Source organism: Caretta caretta, chromosome 3, assembly GCF_965140235.1.
Source record: "Caretta caretta isolate rCarCar2 chromosome 3, rCarCar1.hap1, whole genome shotgun sequence".
Classification (NCBI taxonomy): domain Eukaryota; kingdom Metazoa; phylum Chordata; order Testudines; family Cheloniidae; genus Caretta; species Caretta caretta.
The window spans coordinates 39594755-39619306 of record NC_134208.1 but is presented as its reverse complement, the minus strand read 5'-3'; the positions used below and the strand labels follow the sequence as shown (position 1 = coordinate 39619306).

The following is a 24552-nucleotide window of genomic DNA, read 5'->3' as shown; positions in this document are numbered from 1 at the left end:
GCTCCAAAAATGCTGCTATGCGTCTCTGTTTCTGGTTAATAAGCTTCCCAGAAGATTTCGTGGAAATATGGGTTCTATACTCCAGTAGGCTGGCATCCATTGTTACCTCTAAATGAGGTGGGTGTGTTAAGCAGCCATTCATTTGACTCATTGGATATCCCTGGTCATCCACCAGGTTAAGTACTTGACTGATGATGGGGTTGGGAGAAACTTTTCCAAGTTTCTTCAAGTGGTCAGAGCAGGGACGGCAGAAGGAACTGCTGGATGATTTGGGAATGAAGTATCATGAAGAATAGGAGAGAGGTAAGTTCACTGGCCGGAAAGAGGTGGCCAGCAATTGCAGCTTCTGAATCATTTCCAGAGATGGAGACAATCAAGATGATGATGTCCACCCCCATGTTGGTGATCCTGAACTGGGATCAGGGAGCTCTTTTCTTTGTTCACTTATAAATCTCATAAATATGAACATCTTCAGAACAGAAGCTACAAATATAAACTTATTCTGAATCCATCCTAGGAAGGCCCGCTTTTGTAGCTTGTATAATATAGATACACACTTTATACAGCCACATCAGAAAAAAAACAACCTAGAAAACATAGGACTTTTTAAAAAGTAATATGCCATAAGCTGTAGTTCCCATTTACTTACTGGCTAACACACTAAGAAAGCATGGAAGTAAATACTATTATTTGTGAAATTAAAGATCTCAAACTATGAGAAAAGACGTATACACAGACAAATATATACACAAAACACATGCATATAATCAGCTGTATAAATATGAAGCTGAATACCTGAAGGAGGCTGTTGTATATTCTATGGGTAAAATTTTCAGAAGCATCCAACTCAGGGCACATAATTGTTCAGAATGATTGCTATATTTTCCTCATTTTTTTCAGAACTGATTATGTACATTAAAATATTTTTTGTATAAAAATCAATAGTGAATTGCTAGAATAGTTATAAGATGCCAGATATGATTAATTATAAAGATTTCTAATCGTCTTGACATTTCACTTGTAAAGAGAAGAAATGTAAAAAAGTAAACCTAACAATACGACGCACATTTCTCAGAGAGTCCTCTGAAAGTAAAGTCATTAATGTCTGTGAAGGACTCGAATATTCTAATGATGAGCCTACAGAAAAGCCCAGGAGGAAATTAGTAATTCTGTGTTCATGGCAGGGTTTGAACAGCATGCAGTAACAAGGTCTGAGGCCACACATTGAACAATGAGGAAAACACAAAATACTGACAGGTTTCAGAGTAACAGCCATGTTAGTCTGTATTCGCAAAAAGAAAAGGAGTATTTGTGGCACCTTAGAGACTAACCAATTTATTTGAGCATAAGCTTTCGTGAGCTACACGAAAGCTTATGCTCAAATAAATTGGTTAGTCTCTAAGGTGCCACAAGTCCTCCTTTTCTTTTTACAAAATACTGAATAGGTGCTTATTAAGTGACCACTAGAATACCTTGCAAAAAGCACAGGCTGGCTGGGAGTGTGCCAGGGGCAGAGCTACAGCACTGCATCCCACAGGGCAGTCCAGGGAGGCTGCTGTAATTTAGACAGGCCCCCAAAGCTCTCTAAATTACATTTGTGGCATCTCCAGTCAGTCAACTGGCCCAGGATCAGGAAGGTAGAAAGGTTGATTAAAGCCACATAAACCTCCCTATCCTTTGGACTGTGAATCTCACCCTAGGAAAGCACCAATACTAAAACTTTTATCCTAACTAAAATAATGGAACAAATATAAAGGGACAACGATTCTTAGAGGATGAGGCTTGGACTACACTACAATGTTTGTGTCAACCTAATTATGTCCGTGTCTACACTACAGTGCTGCTTCCATCACAGTAAGTTGCTCACTACGCCGACATAACTCCACCTCCACGAGAGGCGTAGTGCTTATGTCAATGTAGTTAGGGCAACCCAGTGCCCGTGTAGACACTGCAATACTTACATTGCCTGTTGGCTGTCCGTCCTGAATGGGGCTGACAGCTGGAGCCCCTACATCTCCCCAATCTGGCGCTGACAACTTGAGATGTCAGACAGGCACCAGGCTGATAGCCGGGGCTGTCAGCACTAGGGCAGGGGAGAGAGCCCAACAACTGGCTGATGCTGGGGCTGTCAGTGCCAGGGCTGCCAGGCTCCAGCTGTCAGTGTCCTATTCACTACAGTGAGTGGAAGCACTCCTGGTGAGGATGCACAGCACCAACAGAAGGAGCGTAGTGTTGATGTGGACAACCGCTTTAATTACTGCGGTGGCTGTATGTCGATTTAAGTCAACTTAATTTTGTAGTGTAGACAACCCCTTAGAGAACCATGACCAATAAGCAGCCTAAGCTGTTTTTAAAACACAAACTGTATTTAGATATCATGTTATAAAACAGTGATTCTTACCAGTTAAAGCTGGTTGTTTGGGAATGTTGTGTTATACAATTACATTATTATTGGAGGAATGGAACACTGCAGCTGTTACATATTTGATTTTTAATCAGGTATTTGACAGAAGTTCACAAAATGTACCCAAAAATAATTCAAGTTGACTTGTGGATGAAAACTGCCATGGAAACTGGAAGTCTGTAAGTAAAGGATAATGAAATAGCAATGTATTGACATTGAGGAAGCAGTCTAGTGGAACCACAGGAACACGTGTTAAGTCTTACCTAATGTAACGTCTCTATTAATGATCTCAAACAGAACTAAAATCTAATAAAATTTAGATAGGATACTTAACTGAAATGTGTTACCAAAAACTAATTAAGTAAATAAATATTAATAAATGATAACAAAGAATTAATACAAAGGGACCCTGACCCCAATCAGGCAAGGCACTTGATCCTGTGTGCTGTAATCTGGGCCCAAATAGGTAGAAATATGAAAAAGAAAACTAAACAATTTGGAAAATTACAACTCTACTATATTAGGTAGAAAATATACAGAGATATTTAATTGTGGGGAGGAGGGGGAGAAACCTAAGAAACACCAAAGAGGTACAAAAATAATTTAGGATAAATTTCAGGAAAAGAAAACTTCCTAACAGTGAAACCCATTAGGCTGTGAAATAGTTTCCCACGGAAATTATTTGAAGCCCTATCAATTGGGGCATATAAAACTAAGACTGAACTCTACACCACTACATATACACAGAGGAACAGGTTAGATGATCTAATAAGTTTGTTGCCTCTTTAGTGTCTTTGGTTTTAGGATTCTAGGATCACAGAATAAATTTCTTGAACAAAACACAGAGCGTTTAAAACTATGGTAACAGATAAACCGTGCAAAGGTCATAGACTAACTGAAACATGAGAAGAAATACATTGACTAATTTGAAAAATAATAAATATTAAGGATGTTGGACTGACTACATATATAGCGACGGAAAATGCAAATGAAAACATCACATTTTATTGAAAATATAAAAAACATGGCTTCCTGAATGACTGACCTTCAGGGAAAAAACATCTTTAAGAAATAGCCCCTTGTTTACTCCTTCATGAGTGGTAAGGATTCTATCAGGTGCAGAACTACATAACAGAAGCACATTACCGAAGAACAGAATAAACTGTTATAGATAGGCTTGGCAGAATTTGATTTTTATAATTCTGACAGATAATATTGATGTTTATTTTAAGCATATTTAAATATTTTTATTGATTTTAATTTTCACAGTTGTGGGAAATTATGGGGTTCAGACAATTATTTAATGCCAAATGCTGAGATTCAAAAGCTAAAGCTTTATAACCTTTAAAACACAAATTGTCAACATCACATCTAAATATACAAAGTAAATATTCTTAAATCAACAAATCATACCTGCTTGTACTAATCTATTTGTTAGTCCATTTGTAACAAACCCAATTCAAAAGCCTAAATCACTGGATTTTTTATTCTAATAAAACTTCTCAGGCAGCATTTTTCTTACTTTGCTGGTCTATAAATTTCCATGATCATCAATGGAACTTTTTTTATCAGTTTGTTTGCATACAGTAAAATTGATATTTACCACACTTAAGTGATATGAACTGACTAATTATTGGAACATAAGGTGTGCCATATGAGAGGCCACTTGCATATCTGGAAAGTGTACCAAGACACTGCAGGAGCTAGGGAGAAGAAATTTCTGGAACAGTTAAGTGCTATGTAGTTTCAACTTTCAACCATAATTCTGCATTTCCTGGATTGCAAGTGCTTTGATGTGTCAAACTTAACATTACATTATTGTTATGGGAGGGAGGAGGATGTCTATCATGTACTTTAATCTAAAGAAGTGCACATACACATTATATTGAGAACGAAAGAACGAACAAGTCCTGTTTGGCTACAAAAATACATATACACATATGTACAAACTAGAATTCCAACTATAGCTTTTCCTAGTCCTGATGGCTCATGTACACCACGCTTAAAAAGTTGTCCCTCCGTTGAGAAATGTTATTTTTGGCGCCGCTCCAAGACTCAATACAACAAGTCCTGGGCCTGAAACCAGTGTAAATTTAAATCCTTGACTGTTTCAGCAGGTTTTACAAATCCAGTAAGACTAAGAATCAAAATATATGGTTTTCTCTAGAGACCACTGTAAGAAACCGGACAGGTTTTATATTGGGTACCTCTCACTGTATTAGACAATGTTTCACCAATGCCTCTGACAAGTTTATTACTTCATTTTCTAATGTTTAGAAACAGCATGCTCTATGTAAGAGCACACTTACAGTTGATATGTGCTGGAGTAAGTAAGTGATTTGCACATAAAACTTTTTGTTAATTAACATAATCCATGCGTCTAGTGTGCTTTTAACACTGTTTTCACTTAGCTAGGTTTAACTTTAAAAGGGGGCAGTTCTACCCATTTGTTTTTATGTAATTTACCTTCACTATGCTTACTAGCACTATGCAGTTCCTCTTACCAATTAGCACACACAGCTATCTAATTTCACTTTATCTGCAAACACAATCTGTATATAATCCTATCAAGTCCAACTACAAAATCTTCTATCCCCTTTATCTCATTTCTTTATCCCAGGTACAATATGTCTTTTTATCAAACAGGTCATTTGTTTCTATTCTTCAGAAATGCATTAATTAATGCATTAATTAATGCTTAAGAAATGCATTAATTAATGTCAGTTAATTAGCAAACAGATCAGATAAGCTCAGTTAACAAAGAACTAATAATGTACCAATCTAATAATGCACAGCATGGGGAGAAGGTGACCAGCCCTCTGTGGAGAAAGAAGTGGTTCGGGACTATTTAGAAAAGCTGGATGAGCACAAGTCCATGGGGCCGGATGCGTTGCATCCGAGAGTGCTAAAGGAGTTGGTGGATGTGATTGCAGAGCCATTGGCCATTATCTTTGCAAAATCATGGCGATCGGGGGAGGTCCCAGATGACTGGAAAAAGGCTAATGTAGTGCCCATCTTTAAAAAAGGGAAGGAGGAGGATCCTGGGAACTACAGGCCAGTCAGCCTCACCTCAGTCCCTGGAAAAATCATGGAGCAGGTCCTCATGGAATCAATTCCGAAGCACTTACAGGAGAGGAAAGTGATCAGGAACTGTCAGCATGGATTCACCAAGGGCAAGTCATGTCTGTCTAATCTAATTGCCTTCTATGACGAGATAACTGGCTCTGTGGATGAAGGGAAAGCAGTGGACGTGTTGTTCCTTGACTTTAGCAAAGCTTTTGACACTGTCTCCCACAGTATTCTTGCCAGCAAGTTAAAGAAGTATGGGCTTGATGAATGGACTATAATGGCATTTGGGGATGTATAAGTAGGGGCATTGCCAGCAGATCGAGGGATGTGATTGTTCCCCTCTATTCGACATTGGTGAGGCCTCATCTGGAGTACTGTGTCCAGTTTTGGGCCCCACACTACAAGAAGGATGTGGAAAAATTGGAAAGAGTCCAGCGGAGAGCAACAAAACTGATTAGGGGACTGGAACACATGACTTATGAGGAGAGGCTGAGGGAAATGGGGATGTTTAGTCTTCAGAAGAGAAGAATGAAGGGGGATTTGATAGCTGCTTTCAACTACCTAAAAGGGGGTTCCAAAGAGGATGGCTCTAGACTGTTCTCAGTAGTAGCAGATGACAGAACAAGGAGAAATGGTCTCAAGTTGCAGTGGGGGAGATTTAGGTAGGATATTAGGAAAAACTTTTTCAGTAGGAGGGTGGTGAAACACTGGAATGCGTTACCTAGGGAGGTGGCAGAATCTCCTTCCCTAGAAGTTTTTAAGGTCAGGCTTAAGTTTTTAAGGTCATCCTGGCTGGGATGATTTAGTCGGGGATCAGTCCTGCTTTGAGCAGGGGGTTGGACTAGATGACCTCCTGAGGTCCCTTCCAACCCTGATATGCTATGATTCTATGAATCTTCATTGCTCGATTTTTTACATCCCATTCAATATATATCATTTTATGAAAAAATGAGAAAAATTCATACTGCGCATGCAATATTATAAAATAAGTTTCAAGTACAGTTCATGTACACTGAAACAGAGCATATTTCAAGACATCAATGGACATAGCATAGAAAACTCTACTTTTGTAAGATTTTACAAATGTATTTAACCCTTACCTCAATTCCAATTTCAAATCCACCACCAAGGCCAGCTATCCCTATTGCAGAAGGAGAAGACCAACCTGACCCACACAAAATAAGATACATATTACAAAATTTCAACCATATCACCATTTAACAGTAATAAGTTCTCCCCTTTACAGAAACTAAAGCTCAACAAATACAATATGAAACGTATTACAAGTCATTGCATTTGACATCCAAATTTTCAAACTGAAACCTAAAAAATTACACAGCTAAATATATTTTTTCTCTTGTTCTTAAAATGTGCCTCAAAATTTTCAGTGCCATCCAAAACTCAGTTTGAAAGTCATGTTTGCAAAGTAAAAATTGCTTTTCATGGAAGGCACCTGAACTGGCAACATCAAGTAGACAGCAAATGAAAACAGTACTGCCTGGGAACAGTTTGTTTGATAAATAATATTGCAATAGTAAAGAAAAAAATCCTAATTATAAAATTGCATTTCAATAGTTAAAAGGACATAATTACTGAAAAACAAAACTGCACATTGGAAATTTTCACTGTAATTCTGATTACATATCGAAGGGACACTTCAGAGACAGCACCATTTACACTGAAGAACTCTTATTTTAGGCCAACTGTCTGCAATTTTTTTTTAAATATATTAATGTGCATGTTTTCAAAAGCATTTTTCAAACATCATATAATTAGGTTCAGTTAATCTCTTGGATACCAAGGCTTGTTTACAAAGGTATCAATACTTCACACAGAACATCAGAGGTTTGAAAATTTGAAGGTTTATGGGGTGCATCAGTGTAGCTAAATTTTTTTGTTCGGTTACTTTTAGTAGTGGTCATGTATTTCTGCAAACAGTTACTTCCCATTGCATGCCTTTGTGTGCTTCACAGCACTTTTATAAACAAACAAAGAATTAGTTCTCACATTTAAACTGACCAACAGAGCAGAAATCTATTGCATACTAAATATCTTCCTTAGCTAAGGAACTATTTCATAACACTATAGTGAGCTACTGCATATTGAATTCCAAATGCATATTACCTAATGTTACTTACTGTAATACTTCTACTGGTAAATACTGATTTTAAACACAAACAACACTATATCTAATTATAAATCAACAGAGAGACAGACAAATAAGCCTTGGTAACTTAGTAACAGAATAGGAACGATGGTGTAAGAAACACCATTGAGCATTTTGAAATATTATATTCCCAGGGCTATAACCAGGATGGGGCAAGCGGGAGCTGCCCAGGGAGCAAAGTCATAGAGGAGGAAAAATGGGCAGAGAAATGCCCCCAAAAAACCAGCAGGGGGTGCAAATATGCTTGCTTACCCCATTCCTAAAATGCCTAGTTACATCTCTACTTCCACCATTTCAGTGTACTCTGCCTCTGATTTAGGATTTTTTCCTTGTTAGAATTCTTGGCATTATGTAACTAAGAGTTGAACTATAGTCTCTCATCTGAACACAGGTGAACAAATATTCAGGATATCAAAATGCTTATAGTTTTGACACCCAGTAAGCAGAACCTTCATGTCAGCACTCATTATAGCTATTTTACAGTTTCTCTTCTGGACAGGATTCCTACCTGCCCCTCCAAAAGTCCCCAAGCCAGTTCATTTGGTTTATTTGGATGTAAAATTGTTGCATTCTGGGTAGCTTTCCCATGCCCGCTGACAGCAATTCTGGGCCCCAGGGCAGAAAAGTCCATTGCCCCCTTAGAAAGGGATGGCTGAGGTTTATGACACTACTTTTTATCCTATTGATAACACATTAGAACCCACTAGGCGTAAGTTGTGGCATTGCTTAACCTAGTTAACTTTTTTTTACAGCACCAGTATTAAATAAACTGTAAAACTAAATGCAAGATGTAGAATTTGTTATTTTGAATTACATATTTAAATTAAATAAATACATTATGGAATGAAATTAATACATAAAACATTTAAAGAACCACAAAGTAACAACACACCTAAAGTAGCAACTAGGCGAATTAAACACCTAATCATGATTCATGTGTAATCTAAAGAAAAGGAAAAAACTGATAGACAAGATGTGACTGAATATGATCAACAATGTTAAAATATACAATACTTGCACTACTGGTGCTGTGGGACATCAACATCCAGAGCAATGAGGAGATGGCAGACATGGTGCGGCCACATCTATTGGGACGCGGCCGGGGTGAAGGCAGAGGGAAAACCCGTGCCTCGTTCCCTGGCTGAGTGGTGGAGGTGGCCCATCATAATGCGCTTGTGATAGCATCTCGTCAGCCAGTGCTAGAGGCAATGAAGTGGGGGGCTAGCCCCAGCTGCCTCTTGGCAAACTTAGGGTGGCTCGATAGGGTGGCTGAACTTGCTGGCTTGTGTTTGGTGAGGAGCTGCAGCCCTCGGGGAGGAAGTCTGGTAGCGCAGAGGGAGCTTGTTCCTCTTTAAAGTCTCCCTGTGCTCGCCCAGCAGCCAGAGAGCCAGCACGGCAGGCACAGCGGCTCCTGAGCAGCCAGAGGGGGCAGCAAGCTCCATGGTTCCCAGGCTGTTATTGCTGATACTCTGCCAGACTGCCAGACCAGCAGGGTGCAGCAGCGCTCTAGTAAACTATTACTGTCACAGGGAGGGATGGTGCTCTGTACAGAGCAGCAGCAGCAGCAAACCGGATTTTTTTTGTAATCTTAATTTTTATTTAAAAAATACTTTATCTATCCCATCCACCCGGGACCTTTTAAATCACAGTGCTCCTGAGCAATTCACCCCTTTGCCCTCCCCATCAGCAGGCCTGAGATTTCCTAGAACAATAATCATGTGTGTGAACTCCATAAGTAGTGATGAAGATTGACCTGTAAAAGGTTTTCTTCCTAAGAAGTGGTGCAAGGGGCTGCAGTGAGACCTTCAAAATGATTAGGGGTCTGGAACACATGACTTATGAGGAGAGGCTGAGGGAGCTGGGATTGTTTAGCCTGCAGAAGAGAAGAATGAGGGGGGATTTGATAGCTGCTTTCAACTACCTGAAAGGGGGTTCCAAAGAGGATGGCTCTAGACTGTTCTCAATGGTAGCAGATGACAGAACGAGGAGTAATGGTCTCAAGTTGCAGTGGGGGAGGTTTAGATTGGATATTAGGAAAAACTTTTTCACTAAGAGGGTGGTGAAACACTGGAATGCGTTACCTAGGGAGGTGGTAGAATCTCCGTCCTTAGAGGTTTTTAAGGTCAGGCTTGACAAAGCCCTGGCTGGGATGATTTAACTGGGAATTGGTCCTGCTTTGAGCAGGGGGTTGGACTAGATGACCTTCTGGGGTCCCTTCCAACCCTGATATTCTATGATTCTATGATAAATCAGTCCACTAAAAAGTAACAAGTTTAAAACTGGATTGTTTTCCCAACACAACATATAAAACTTACCTATGAAACTCATTTTCAAAAAGATCACACACAAACAATAATGATAATATATAGATACCCTACTCGGTTAAACATATTAACCTTCATGCTTCAAAACAATTCTAAAATTGTTCACTATGGGGATATTACACATTGTTCTGAAGGCTCTAGCACTAGCTATTGTTACACGGCATGTGCATTAAAAAGTATCATACTGTTTCCCAGCAAAGATGCTGAAAAACCTAAGTCTAGTCAACGGTGGTGCTCGCAGCACTACTGCTGCAATGTTCCTGGAGAACAGATACAAAATTTTCTAATGTAAAAATCAGCCTTAGAGACAGGCTACTAGAGTAGACAGATCCCTGGTTTGATCCAGAATGGCATTTCCAATGGTCTAGTTATTAAAAGCAGGAAAAAAGAAAAATGAATGACACTTATTCTGAAGTTTCCCCTGATGTAGAAAAGGAAGATACACACTGTAATTCTTTGTTTGATTGAGAATACGTCAACTTACTTCCATTAGGAAGGCGTGCTAATACAATCCCGCTGCCTCCTCGAGCAGTTACCAAAAATCCAGCTTTGATAACAGACAAAACTGCAAGGCCTTTAGCTTTAGCTATTACATTGGCTGAAAACAAATATTAATTAGTTAAAATTGACATTTTCAAAAGAGCATAAAGAACATACTAAAACACAATCGGGACTTAAAACAGCCATACATTTAACAATTTTGAATAAGAAAGAGACAAATTTATAACAAAATAGTGAGCTAAATTAGTGAAATATAAAAAGAAATGGAGACTCAACATCTCTGCCTCAACGGCTTTTTCAGGTGGAGGATTTTAACAGTAACAGAGTACATGTTAATCTGTAATCATTTTATAAAAATGATTAACATCCCCATTGTTATTCAATACTTAGGATCATAATAAAATGACATCAGAAAAGAAAATCTAAAGTTTTATTATATATCTTTTGGAACACAACTCATTTAAAATTCAAATAAAATTTGGAATATGGAACAAGGAAGGAAATTAGAACTCAGAGGAAAAAAAAAAAAGATGAATATGGCAGAAAAAAAAGGACAGTGGGAAAAAAAGTCAGATGGCCTGATTCTCCTCTAATACCAGTTTTATACTGGTGTGACTCCATTTACCTCCATTTTGATTTACAGTAGAGTCGTAGGAAAATCATTGAAAATAGATTACTTTTAGCCGCATAACATATCTTAAAAATGTGGTCCTCCCCATGTGCCAGTCTATACAGGGCAAATATGGAGCCTCCATCCACATCATGCAGATGTCCACCAACATAGCCACTCTCACAGTGACTTCTGCTAATGGGGGTAGTGGGGGGGTGGGAACAAGGTGTGAGAAATATTCAACACAGGACCCCTGGACGAGAATGAATTTTACCTCTTAAGAGTAAATTCATTTCACAAAAATTATAGCTGTAGGGTCCAGGTCTTCATTACCCTTGGAGAAAATGCACAACAACACAGTAGGTAATCATGAAGACAATGGGAGTTTTGCCCAAGTGAGGTCTGGAGAAGTGGGTCCTTCAATTGCAACAAATTTGTATCCTTACTAACCTGGTATGATCTTATCAGGTCCATTTCTGGAAGTTATTTCTGTAAATTCTCGTAATATTTTAGCTGCCTTTTTTGCTTCTGATTTCAAGGTGGAAGGTATAGGATTATTCACTGTAAAACACAATAGAAAAATATATAATGTGACTATTGAAATTATAGTCTTGGAATCACAGTTTAAAAGAGTTTATCCTTTTTTACTGGTTTGCATTTTTAAAGTGACAAGAGCTACCTAACACAAACTAATGCAATCAGCATACATTTGTATATAGGAATCCTAATATATATATATATATATATATATATATATATATATATATATATATATATATACACACACACACACACACACCAACCACCTAATAACGATACAGTAAAAACCAGAAGAAATGGTCTCCGCTTTCTCTATATTTTACACCACAAGCCCTATTCTCTTCCTCAGAAGCCCTTTTTATTAAAAGGCCCTGAAAGTGAACAAATTCAGATTATTGTGGACTAAAGGGCAGTGGGAGGGTGGCGGGGAGGAGCAAAATTCCAAAGGAAAAAGGCTTTCACAAAGAACTCCCAGTCAACAGCAACTTCTCTTTTATACCAAGAGGGATCCAGCTGAAAAACCTCTGTAAACTTCAGCTGTGGAAGTGCAACACAGGTAGAGGGACAGCCTCAAAGGAAGGAAGATACTATGTCAATTCGGGTTTTAGATGTCACACATCAGCATCAACTCCACTCTGGAAACCCACAAAGCAGCCAATTTTTAGTAAGAATGACAATTATATTCAAACCTTTCCATAAGTTAATTAGATTTGTTTCATTTAAGCAATTCATAGACAGAATGTTTGTCACTTGTTTACTAGCAATCATTACTTGTTTATAGCACCCCTAAAATATGCTAGGTGCTTATATATCAAATCACTGACCCTATCTAAAAGACTGTAAAATCTTGGCTCCAATTCTGTAAACACATACTTATGTGAATAACTTTACACATGTGAGTAGTACTGTTGTGTCCACACATCAAGGAGGGCCAACACTCTTCCCTTGTGTCAGATAAAAGAGTAAAAGCCAGTACTGGTTCTCAAAAATATTGAAGGAAGCAGGAGTATAATGCTACTTTTTCCAACATGAAATATTACTGCCTCTCACGATTTCCGGTTTTACTGGCAGAAAATGATCTTAGAACAAGCAATCCTTTGGACATTAAACCCAAAAAAGTTTAAACAAAAAGAAAAAAAAAAACCCTCACATTTGCAGGGCAGTGACTAAGTGAAAAGTTAGCCACACTAATTAAAGTGCCTAAAATTTTCACTCTCCTTTGCTCTAAATAACTTTTTAACCCATAGCCATAGCGCAACTAGTCAAGCTTTCAATCAACAAGGAAGACGCATCAATGACTCTTGAGTAGGATTTCTAAGTTGGCCGAACAGTACAAGAAGTGTCCCGTTATCACTAAGCCCTACAAGCCTCAGAATGAGATGAGACATTAGGCTGCGTCTGAAAAAAACCCAACACCTTAAAGTAATGATTTTACACACATTTTATGATTTTCAATTAAATACATATTTCTACATCAAAATTTTCTTCTTATATGACAAAACTTGTGATTATCCGGTTAGATGTCTTCATGTAAAGCACCTAATTTTGAAAGATCATCATTCTTCCTTATGAATGTGCTCAACAATATGAGATTATTTTCATCATTCTATGATGCTTCTTGTAGAATCATGTTTATGTTCCAGTCCCATCACTGGATGGGGAGAATACTTACGCTTTGTATTAATACCAAAACCTAAACTCTGAGGTACTTCAGAAAAGTCCATAAAAACCTTTGGCTATTGATTCAGTTTTATGACAAACAAGCCTGCTGTAAAAACTGCTAAAAATGTATTTGGTCTGTATTTTAACCTCCCTTTATAGGAGGCATACACTATGGATTTGAAACAAACATTCAACTGTAAATAAATTAGTCAGGAAAGGTTATGTGCTCTTACTAGAGCTGTCGATTAGTTGCAGTTAACTACGCGATTAACTCAAAAAAATTAATTACGATTAAAAAAATTAATGATGATTAATCACACTGTTAATAGAATACCAATTGAAATTTATTAAATATTTCTGGGTGTTTTTCTACATTTTCAAATATATCGATTTCAGTTACAACACAGAATACAAAGTGTACAGTGCTCACTTTATATTATTTTTGTTACAAATATTTGCACTGTAAAAATGATAAACAAAAGAAACAGTATTTTTTCAATTCACCTCATACAAGTACTGTAGTGCAATCTCTATCATGAAAGTGTAACTTAAAAATGTAGTTTTTTTAATTACATAACAGCACTCAGAAACAAAAAGTAAAACTTTAGAGCCTACAAGTCTACTCAGTCCTACTTCTTGTTCAGCCAATCGCTAACAAGTTTGTTTACATTTACAGGAAATAATGCTGCCCACTTCTTAATTACAATGTCACCTGAAAATGAGGACAGGCGTTTGCATGGCACCATTGTAGCTGGTGTCGCAAGACATTTGTATGCCAGATGCACTAAAGATTCATATGCCTCTTCATGCTTTGGCTATCATTCCAGAGGACTTGTTTCCATGCTGATGACGCTCATTAAAAAAAATAATGCACTAATTAAATTTGTGACTGAACTCCTTGGGGGAAAATTGTATGTCTCCTGCTCCGTGTTTTAACCCATATTCTGCCATATATTTCATGTTATAGCAGTCTCAAATGATGACCCAGCAGGTTGTTCCTTTTAAGAACACTTTCACTGCAGATTTCACAAAATGCAAAGAAGGTACCAATGTGAGATTTCTAAATATAGCTACAGCACTCAACCAAAGATTTAAGAATCTGAAGTGCCTTCCAAAATCTGAGAGGGATGAGGTGCTGAGCATGCTTTCAGAAGTCTTAAAAGAGCAACACTCTGATGCCAAAACTATAGAACCCAAATAATCAAAAGAGAAAATCAAACTTCTGCTCGTGGCATCTGACTCAGATGATGAAAAATGAACATGCATGAGTCAGCACTGCTTTGGATCGTTATCAAGGAGAACCTGTCATCAGCATGGATGCATGTCCTCTGGAATGATGGTTGAAGCATTAAGGGACATATGAATCGTTACTGCATCTAGCACGTAACTATCTTGCAACGCCGGCTACAACAGTGCCATGCAAACACATGTTCTCACTTTCAGGTGACACTGTAATCAAGAATCAGACATCATTATCTTCTGCAAATGTAAACAAACTTGTTTGTCTAATCAATTGGTTGAACAAGAAGTAGGACTGATGGGACTTGTAGGCTCTAAACTTTTACATTGTTTTATTTTTGAATGCAGGGTTTTTTTGTACATAATTCTACATTTGTAAGTTCGACTTTCATGATAAAGAGATGCACTACAGTACTTGTATTAGGTGAATTGAAAAATACTATTTCTTTTGTTTTTTACAGTACAAATTTTTGTAATAAAAATAAATATAAAGTGAGCACTGTACACTTTGTTTTCTGTGTTGTAATTGAAATCAATATATTTGAAAATGTAGAAAACATCTACAAATATTTAAATACATGGTATTCTATTATTGTTCAACAGCCCGATTAATTGCACTATTAATCACAATTAATTTTTTTAATTGCTTGACAGCAATTACTTGTATATTTTTTGTATATTACTTGTATTTTACTCTTACTTGTATATTTTTTAATACAATTTTCTTTGTGGTTACCAATTCTTAAAGCATTTTAAAAAAAAGTCTATGAAGAGTTCTACAAAGGTGGGGCCAACCCACTATCCCTTGATTAGAAGGTCTGGTTGTATTTCTACAATTTAGTGGATGGAAAACCTCCTTGAGAAGAGAGGAAGGAAAGTAGGGAAAAGGATGTATCTTCTACAGAATATCTGTCTCAGGCCTTGTCTACATGGGGAAGTTTTTTCAATGTATCTTTAGTTTATTCCAGTATGAACTGCCTTGCATCCACATAAGTGATTTCCCCAGCCCCATTTTGCATTTTATCCTGCTATAACTGCTTTGGAAGAGACACAGAGAACTATTTTGGAATGAGTTATACCACTATAAGACTTGTACTCCAATTTCAAATTCACTATATAACTTCAGGTAGAATAAAAGCTAGAAACACACCACCATCAATGCTCATAGTGATTTTGGGAGCAAAAGTTCCAGTTTTCATTGCATCTAGTTGCTAAAGTTCCTAGCACCATGGACCACTCTAGACCACCCCCCACATTAATTTAGTTAACTCACCATTGTGATTAAACAAGCCTTGTATGATCATGAAAAAAATACCCCTTTTTCTGCTGATGAACTCCAAGGCCTATTTGGGGAGTGTATGGGAGGGAAGCAAGGGGACAGACAAATAATAGACATGTGCATCCCATCAGTGGCTCCTATACAATTCCATAACTCCAAGCATTCACCGGAGATTACTCACAAATTTGCATTGCCAAATTTTATCATCCAGGGCAGCAGCACACATCTCTGTGACAACAGTTCCAACAGTTGATTTTCAAAACGAAATGAATTAGCTATTGACTGGTAGCAAACAAAGAAGGCAAGCTTCTGTAGGGTGATGACCATGTTTCTCTGCTTTGAGGGGAACCCACACATTGGTGCTCTGTCACTGTAGCGCCATGGCGAGCTCTACACACATGTTGAGAAAAGTGGCCTTCCACATCCTAAATTCCAAGGATATTTTGGTCATCCCATTGCCAATACATCTGGAGCACCATGTTCATATAAACAACGATCATGACTGTGCTGCTCAGGAGTGTGTCCTCCACATTGCCTGACAAGGGTTTGAAAATTTGTTTGATTATGAAAGTTTCTACTGCTACTGAGCAAGAAGGAAACAGATGGAGTGAGCACAGGGAAGAATGGACTGAGTGGGAGTTAGGCACTACAGGGAAGTATGCTCTAAATTTAAATTTAACAAAACAGCCTGGTAGAACAACAAATTAAACCTCTTAAAAACATAAAATCTTGCCACTGAAATATCAATACACCACCAAAAAGGGAATCAGGAAGGCAAGGAGGAAACAATTATGGCTAAATGGCAAGTTTTGAGAGCCTATTTGAGCCAAAACAGAAATCCTGCAAGATTTGGAACTTTGACTCTAATGAAACCAGTAAACAGAAGCCTACATTATAGAAGGCATTAAACAAGAAAGAAATTAAAGGGCCAAAATGGAGTTCAAAGAGCAAACATTTAAAGGTATGTGATCACTGATGTGGGTGTTGCCTTCCTACTTCTTGTTCCTGGTTTGTTTCCTAGTTCCTGTTTTTGATTAAGGCTGTATGCATGCATAGCATAGGGTGTATAGGTATGTGCACTGCTACATATCTGCTGTTCAGACTTAGGTTTTGTTCAGACTGTTGCTAATCTAACCAGTTCAGGCTTATTACATCTTTTGATTAACAACCTACCTGCAGGTCTTGCTCGTTTGAGGGGGGGGGGGAAGGAAGGGGGAGAAAGAGATGGACTGCTATTCTAGGGTGCATCAGACCATAACAAGAGCATTATGGCAACAAGTGTTTTTAATGTGCAACCTATGCTGCCTGGACATCCTTAGGCTGTTGACTAGCCAGACTTTATTCAGAATTTTGAAAACTATGTGCAGATCGTGTAACTCTCTGATGCTGCTAATTTACCCTTGCTGCAGAACTAGTTAGGCCATGTTGACATTAATATTTATTATGTACTCTTGGAGCTCAAGTCCTCCTTTGATGCATCTGTGCAGTGCCTCAAGTATTTCAGCACTGGAGATTCTGTTCTAATAAAAGAGAAAAAAAAATTTGAAACTCACCAGCCGCTCAATGAAACCATACGTGAGCTTGCATGTCATTTGTGGAGTTGACCCTTGATTGTGATTTTGGGGATGTCATGATGATCATGCTTAGGGATATTTTTGTGACTGGCACAGCCAATGACCACCTGGGGGACCAGTAAATGACTGAAGATGCTAGAACGGTAACTTTTGATGCTGTGGTTGCTAAGAGCAAGGCATTGGAGAGGGCTCAGGCTGAGAGGTTGGTGTGTGTAAGACTGCTGCTACCTTTGTGTCTATGCTTAAACCATCAGCTGCTCCTCCTACTTCTGTAGCCCAGAGTCACATGACACTAATTATTCCTGCTCCATGACCGAAGCAGTAAACGTTGCCAAGTTGGCAGTTTCCTGTGTGGTAGTCTGGATAACTTGGTCAATTTCTCTCCCTGTCCGGCTAGCACTGCTATATGTTGCGCTTGTGGAAAGGAAGGACACGATGCAGAGGTACACTGGTTCACAAAGACAAGAGGCATGAAGTGCATGTGAAGCTGCAGGATACCACCTTTACTGGGATCCCTGATGTTTCCTTTAGTATGATTTTCTCAAGTTGCAAGGTACTGGAGCTAGTATTTGCTGTCACGGATATTAATGGCCTTCCACTGAAGTGCATGGTGGATATCGGTGCTGAAGTTAACATTCTCCCTTCTGAGTTAGTTCATATGCTGGACATTTACCTCCCTACAGTGGTTAAAAATATTTGGGATTTGTATGCCTTGTAGACAGTGACTGATAATGTAATGTTCTGTGCTCTACAAAAGGCATAGCTTTGCCTGCAACATTTTTACATTATTCAGTGCGCAGCTGTGAATGTCATTCCATTATTGTCCTATGATCCATGCTTCAGTTTGGTATTACCCATCAACTCACACAGGACACCTCAAGTGTGGTTATGTCAGCTAGAATAGAAAGTGATACCCAAAACTATCATTCAGACACACCATGGTCTGATAGTGTTCTGTCCCTGGATTACTACTTCTGGGGGAATTTTGCACCAAAAAATTAAAAATTCTGCACACAATATTTTAAAATTTTGCAAATTAGCATAATCATGCCAGTTTCAATTATTTTGGTAATTTATTTCAAAATACTTGTCAGCAAGTATGTCTGTATTAATACACACACAAAAATTGCCCCAGAAGTAGAAAGAAACTCCTATGACAACCCAGTACCTGTTTCGCTGCCTCCCCCCCCGCCCGCCAATACACCCAACCCCGCTCAGAGCCCAGCTGTGGGGTCCTCTCTTGTCTGGATACCCACACCCCCTCCCAACCCAGAGCCCAGCTGCAGAACTCCCCTAGCCCAGATACCCAGTCCCCTTCCTTTCCTCCCCTAAGAGCTTAGGGATCCAAAGGGAAAAACAGCTGATGCTTGGTCCCAGGCTTTTGTGGAGTTGCCTGCATGCTGCCATCGCCTTCTCTCAGGGTGTGCAGGGAACTACAGCTGTTGGGAACCCTCTAGTTGCCTCCCCTGGCAGTGTCTTCTATGTGTGAGCTGGGCTCTGCTAGGTCCAGCAGCCTCTAGTTGCGGCCACCAGCAGTGCAGCCCATTTCTGTAGGGGAAAGGATATTCTGCACACAACATTTCTGCAAAATTCTGCATTGCACAGTGGCACAGAATTCCCCCACGAGTAGAATATGCATGCTCTCTACAGCTGGGATTTGAGTACCAAGCCCTTTGCACCACCTGTATCTTGTGTATCTCCTGTATTTGTGGACAGGATCCAAGCAGAAATGTAAAATATGAAAGATAATGGTATAATTCAGGAGGTGGAAGGACCTATGGATCAGAGCTCATTTCTTGTTTAACCGCTTTATTTGCTACTTTTGGCCTACCCGAGAGTATCGTTTCAGATAATAGGACACCTTTTGCATCAAGACAGTTTGAAGGCTGACGAATACTGGAATAGCACATTACCAATCTGCTGTGTACCATGCCCAAGGAAATGGGATAGTGGAGATAATGCATGGGACTCTAAATAAGTATGTAGCTCGCATACTGGAGGAACATCAAGATACACTATTCCCTATCGCATTAAGTCATGCTTTATAGAATATTAGGAGTACCCCTCATAAAAGTATTTGCGAAACCTCATTGTATCACCTCTTCAGACAACCAAAAAGGATCAAGTTCTCTATGCTGATGGAAAAGGTTCATCCAATCTCTTCACCATCCTTTAAGCTGACTGAGGTGACTAAAAAATATGCAAGTTTCAACAAGTGTATCCATACAACACTCCAAGTATTCTATCCTCTACAAACAGTGTGTGTTAGGTAAGGGTTTGATACAGTTTTCAATATTCAACACACGATTTTGCAGGCTGCAGGTGGAGTGTGGTGATTGCATTTAACCAGCAAAATATGCTGTCTGCAGAAAGGGGAACAGATAGGGAAGAGGATACTCCTTCTGCGTATGATTCTGTCATATGGCCAGTTGGGGAAGTTACACCATAGCAACAGCATCCACTCCTTGAGCTGCTTTAGAGGTTTAACTTGTGGCCACAGGATCACCTAGTGCCTCCAGCCACTACTGCTGAATTTTTCAGGAGAAAGGAAGGAAATTGTCATGATTGGTGTGTGTATTGTCTTTCTGTTCCTGCTCTCCGAATTCAGTGTTCCTGTTCAAGGTTGTATGTGTGCATAGCACTGGGTGTGTGTAGCTACTCAAGGCCTGCTGCTACGTATCTGCTGTTTACTTACGTTTTGTTCAAACTGTTCCTGACCTAACCGATTCAAGGTTATTACATGTTTTGATTGACAAACTACCTGTGTGTCTTGATTCTTTTTTGGACTGCTATTCTGGGATGCATCAAGTGTAACAAGATGCCAAAACAAACAAGAGGTTCTTTAAGTATGTCAAAAGAAAAGGGGCCTGCAAAAGAATCAGTGCATCTGCTCTGCCTCACCTGGGATAAGAGGGAAAAAGGAATCAGAGAATCATAGAATATCAGGGTTGGAAGGGACCTCAGGAGGTCATCTAGTCCAACCCCCTGCTCAAAGCAGGACCAATCCCCAACTAAATCATCCCTGCCAGGGCTCGGTCAAGCCTGACCTTAAAAACTTCTAAGGAAGGAGATTCCACCACCTCCCTAGATAACGCATTCCAGTGTTTCACCACCCTCCTAGTGAAAAAGTTTTTCCTAATATCCAACTTAAACCTCCCCCACTGCAACTTGAGACCATTACTCCTCGTTCTGTCATCTGCTACCACTGAGAACAGTCTAGATCCATCCTCTTTGGAACCCCCTTTCAGGTAGTTGAAAGCAGCTATCAAATCCCCCCTCATTCTTTTCTTCCACAGACTAAACAATCCCAGTTCCCACAGCCTCTCCTCATAAGTCATGTGTTCCAGTCCCCTAATCAGTTTTGTTGCCCTGCGCTGGACGCTTTCCAATTTTTCCACATCCTTCTTGTAGTGTGGGGCCCAGAACTGGACACAGTACTCCAGATGAGGCCTCACCAATGTCGAATAGAAGAGAATGATCACGTCCCTCGATCTGCTGGCAATGATTTCTTTGCATCAATCTTCACCACTGAGAATATTAAGACAATACCTACTCTGGACCCGCCCTTTTTTGATAATAAAGATGACGTACTGTTAGACACTGAAGTTTCAGAAGAAGTGGACTGGACTGGTAGCCTGACTAAGTGTGAAAATTCCTGTGTGCCTATGCTACTGAACAAAGGCAATGCTATCAATAGTTTTAACAAGGAAAGTACAGTGAGTGCTTTTGCAATCAAAATAAAGTATTAGGTCTCTTAAAACAGTTTTGATTTATGTTTGAATTCTATAAACACAAGTTTGGACCACACTTGATAACATTAAGGTGTGCCCTAGAACAGTGGCTCTCAAACTTTTCATTTCAAATAGCAGGCCTCTGAGTGTGACTCCCCCCCCCCCCCCCTTATAAATTAAGGACACTTTTTAAATATATTTAACACCATTATAAATGCTGGAGGCAAAGTGGGGTTTGGGGTGGAGGTTGACAGCTCGTGACCCCCCACGTAATAACCTTGTGACCCCCTGAGGGATCCTGACCGCAGTTTGAGAACCCCTGACCTAGAAGAATTCTGAAAGAGGAAAGAATCCCTTGATAGTATCTTGTAGTTCAGGAGAGTATAGCATATTTTCATAATGGAAAAGCTCAGACAATCTGAGAAAGTAATTCTTACAGATCTGACTACCTTTGCACAATATGAAAGACAGACAAAAAAATAGGAAAGAAACCCAGGAAACAGACATTTGTCTTATAAAAAAACATCAGTGTTTGTCCAAGCACTATATAGGAATAATAGAACTGATTGGGACAAAAAATGTTCTTCTACCCCATTTATATAGTGCCAAGAACAATGGGGAACCAATCCTAATTGGGACTTCTAAAAGTTACTACAATATAAATAATAATATTATATTGCTCCATATTAGTTCCTAGTCCCACAATTTTCATAGAACTCCATTGTAATTTGAAAACTAATGATTTTTCCTTTAATTTGCTCAAAGAAGTTTAGAATATATTTTGCTATATAATAAACTACAATATATCATGCTACTGTAACCCATGCCTGCTTGGTGTGGCACTCTGTCCTCCTCTACTGGCAGCTAGAGATTGATGAGTCTGCTACAGCCTCAAACAAGAGAGGCGTGTCTTGTAGCTCATGCAGTAGAGGGTGATGCTTTAAGCTCCATAAGTCCCAGGTTTGATCCTGGCCAGTGATGACTGGGGTCTGTTGGTATTATGCTACCATACAAATTTTTGTTCCTAAATATAAATACTTTATAATAAGACTTTATAGAACTTTTACTTATTTCTCTAGTCAGCATGTTGTACCACTCTGGTAGTAGAATATGAATTGTACAGTAGCCTCTCTTTTCATTGCACATTCTTCACTATTAGCTTTTAAGCATGCCTTGCATTAATAGATACATAATTGTTTGGTTTGTATTCCACCAGCATTCAAGAAAGAGACATAGCAAAAAGCAGTAAGACAATTTCCATCTAGAGGATTTACCAACTTATGGATATGGAATGCCATGATCAGGGAATGCCCAATGGGACCAAGCTTCATTTACATAGTCGCTTGATGAAGAAGAAATAAGACAGAGCCCATGAGAGTCAGCACCACATACTGCAAAGGAGAATATCATATGAAAATTGATTAACTACTTAATTTGAAAGCTTATAAATAAAGTGCATGAGCCTCTCATTTAGATTCTAGCAGTAACATAGTGTTGACTGAATATTTGAATACAGAGCAAAAAATATTTTGCATAATTGTCTGAGCGAGGTGTAGTATGTACAAAAGTTATTACATTCTTTAAAAACTAATTCTGATCTAATCCCAATTTTATAAATCTATGAACCAATGGGTAAACAAATATGATAGATTTCTCAAAACTTGACTCAACAGAAATAAGTACAGTTTATGCAGGAGATGGGAGATGTAAGAAGAGATGCAGACAAGGTTGTGTGTCACAATCTTGTACGCACAATAAGTCAACTTGGAAGAGTATAGTTGGAAAAGTCTCTGAGTTTGGATTCAAGACACAAGAGAACAGAGAAATGACTGAGTATCAGCTATCAAAACCCAATAATTATTTAAATTTCACTAAGTACCTAGAAAAACGAGCTAACAGCATTTAGTGGAATACATAGTTGATACTAAGGGTTTGTCTACATTACCCGCTGGATGGATGAGCAGTGATCAATCCAATGGGGGTTGATTTATCACGTCTAGACTAGACTACACGCGATAAATCAACCACCGTGCGCTCTCCCGTTGACTCCAGTACTTCACCAGGGCGAGAGGCTCAGGCGGAGTCGACGGGAGAGTGTCAGTTGTCGACTTACTGCAGTGAAGACACCGCAGTAAGTAGAACTAAGTATGCCGACTTCAGCTACATTATTCACATAGGTGATGTTGTGTAACTTAGATCAATCCCACCCCCGGTGTAGACCAGGCCTAATTCAGAGAAGCTACAGACTCCAATGAGTATAGCGATACAAAAGTTTGAGAACCACTGACAGAGGATTTTATGATTAGACCAGCCTCTGAGCTTTGATAGCACAACCCACAGGTGCTTCTTGTGGTTGTCCTACACGTTGCTGAATACAGCTATGTCATCAGTGTATGCCCTTGCAAAGCTCTGTATACCATTTAACGCTTTGTTGACCAGTCTCTGGAAGGTTGCACCAGTGATGACCAAATCAAAGGTTAACACTGAATTCATAGAGCCCTATATCAGTGATAAAAGCAGACTTTTGCTGTGCCTCCTCCTCCAGAGGGCTCTGACAGTAACCTCTAGTTAAATCAAAAGTATTGAGGTATTTGGTTTGGCTCAGCACATCCAGCATATCAATTATTGGCATGGGGTACACGTCTGTTACAGTAACAGCATTAAGTTTTCTATAGTCCACGCAAAATCTTACAGTGCCATCTCTTTTGGGAACCAAGACCAGAGGGGATGCTCACAAACGGTCAGATTCCTTAATTACTCCCTGGTCCAACATGTTCTGTATCTCTGTATGAATTTGCTCTTTCACCTTGCCAGTGGCCCTGTAAGGTCTGGAAGGGAGGGGTTGTATCCCTTTGTTGAGGATTTTATGGGACAGCAAGTGCATTCTCCCTGGCTTGTCAGAAAACACCTTGCCGTACCCGTCCCATGTGTCTTTAATGAGATCAAGGGGTCCCCTCACTTTTCTCCCACATAGATCAAATGGAGACAATCCTGTGGACTCTTGGGGTATCTCCCTGTAAGCATACAGCAGGACGGCAACAACTTGTCCCTTTTCTTGGCATACATTCCTAGCATGGATTTTAGGATCCCATTGAACCTTTCCACCAACTCACTGGCCTGGGGGTGATAGGGGGCAGTCTTAAGTTGTTTTACACTCGTTGAATAACTGCGACAAAAGCTTGCCCCCCAATCAGACAAAATCTCCTTAGGGAAGCCCACTTTGCTAAATATAGTGAGTAGGGCTCTTGCTACTGTCTCAGCTTCTATATTAGAAAGAGCGGCTGCCTCAGGGTATCTAGTGGTAAAATCCACCACCCCAAGATATACTTGTTCCTTCTCCGAGTGGGGCATGTGATAACAGTCAGCTCTGTGTTCTTGGGGAACCAGGGTGCAGTATCCAGCCTGTCTGACTCATGAAAGACACCCCCCATACCAGCCTCTGTTTAAACCAA

At 39.3% G+C, this 24552-nt stretch overlaps 1 protein-coding gene across 7 annotated transcripts in view; it reads right to left on the bottom strand.

The window, feature by feature from the left end:
• Window positions 1–24552, bottom strand: part of SH3YL1 (SH3 and SYLF domain containing 1) — a 158325-nt gene that overhangs the window by 108796 nt on the left and 24977 nt on the right. For 6 of the 7 annotated variants that reach the window (XM_048845370.2, XM_048845369.2, XM_075126445.1 and 3 more), the window contains exons 2-4: window positions 11526–11636; window positions 10449–10562; window positions 6574–6638 (exon numbers count right to left, since the gene is read on the bottom strand). In XM_048845370.2, the coding sequence (XP_048701327.1) occupies window positions 6574–6638; window positions 10449–10562; window positions 11526–11636 (290 nt within the window). Of the gene's footprint in view, window positions 1–2401; window positions 2582–3449; window positions 3529–6573; window positions 6639–10448; window positions 10563–11525; window positions 11637–24552 lie in introns of those variants that run through there. The other variant, XM_075126444.1, reaches the window with a different exon arrangement.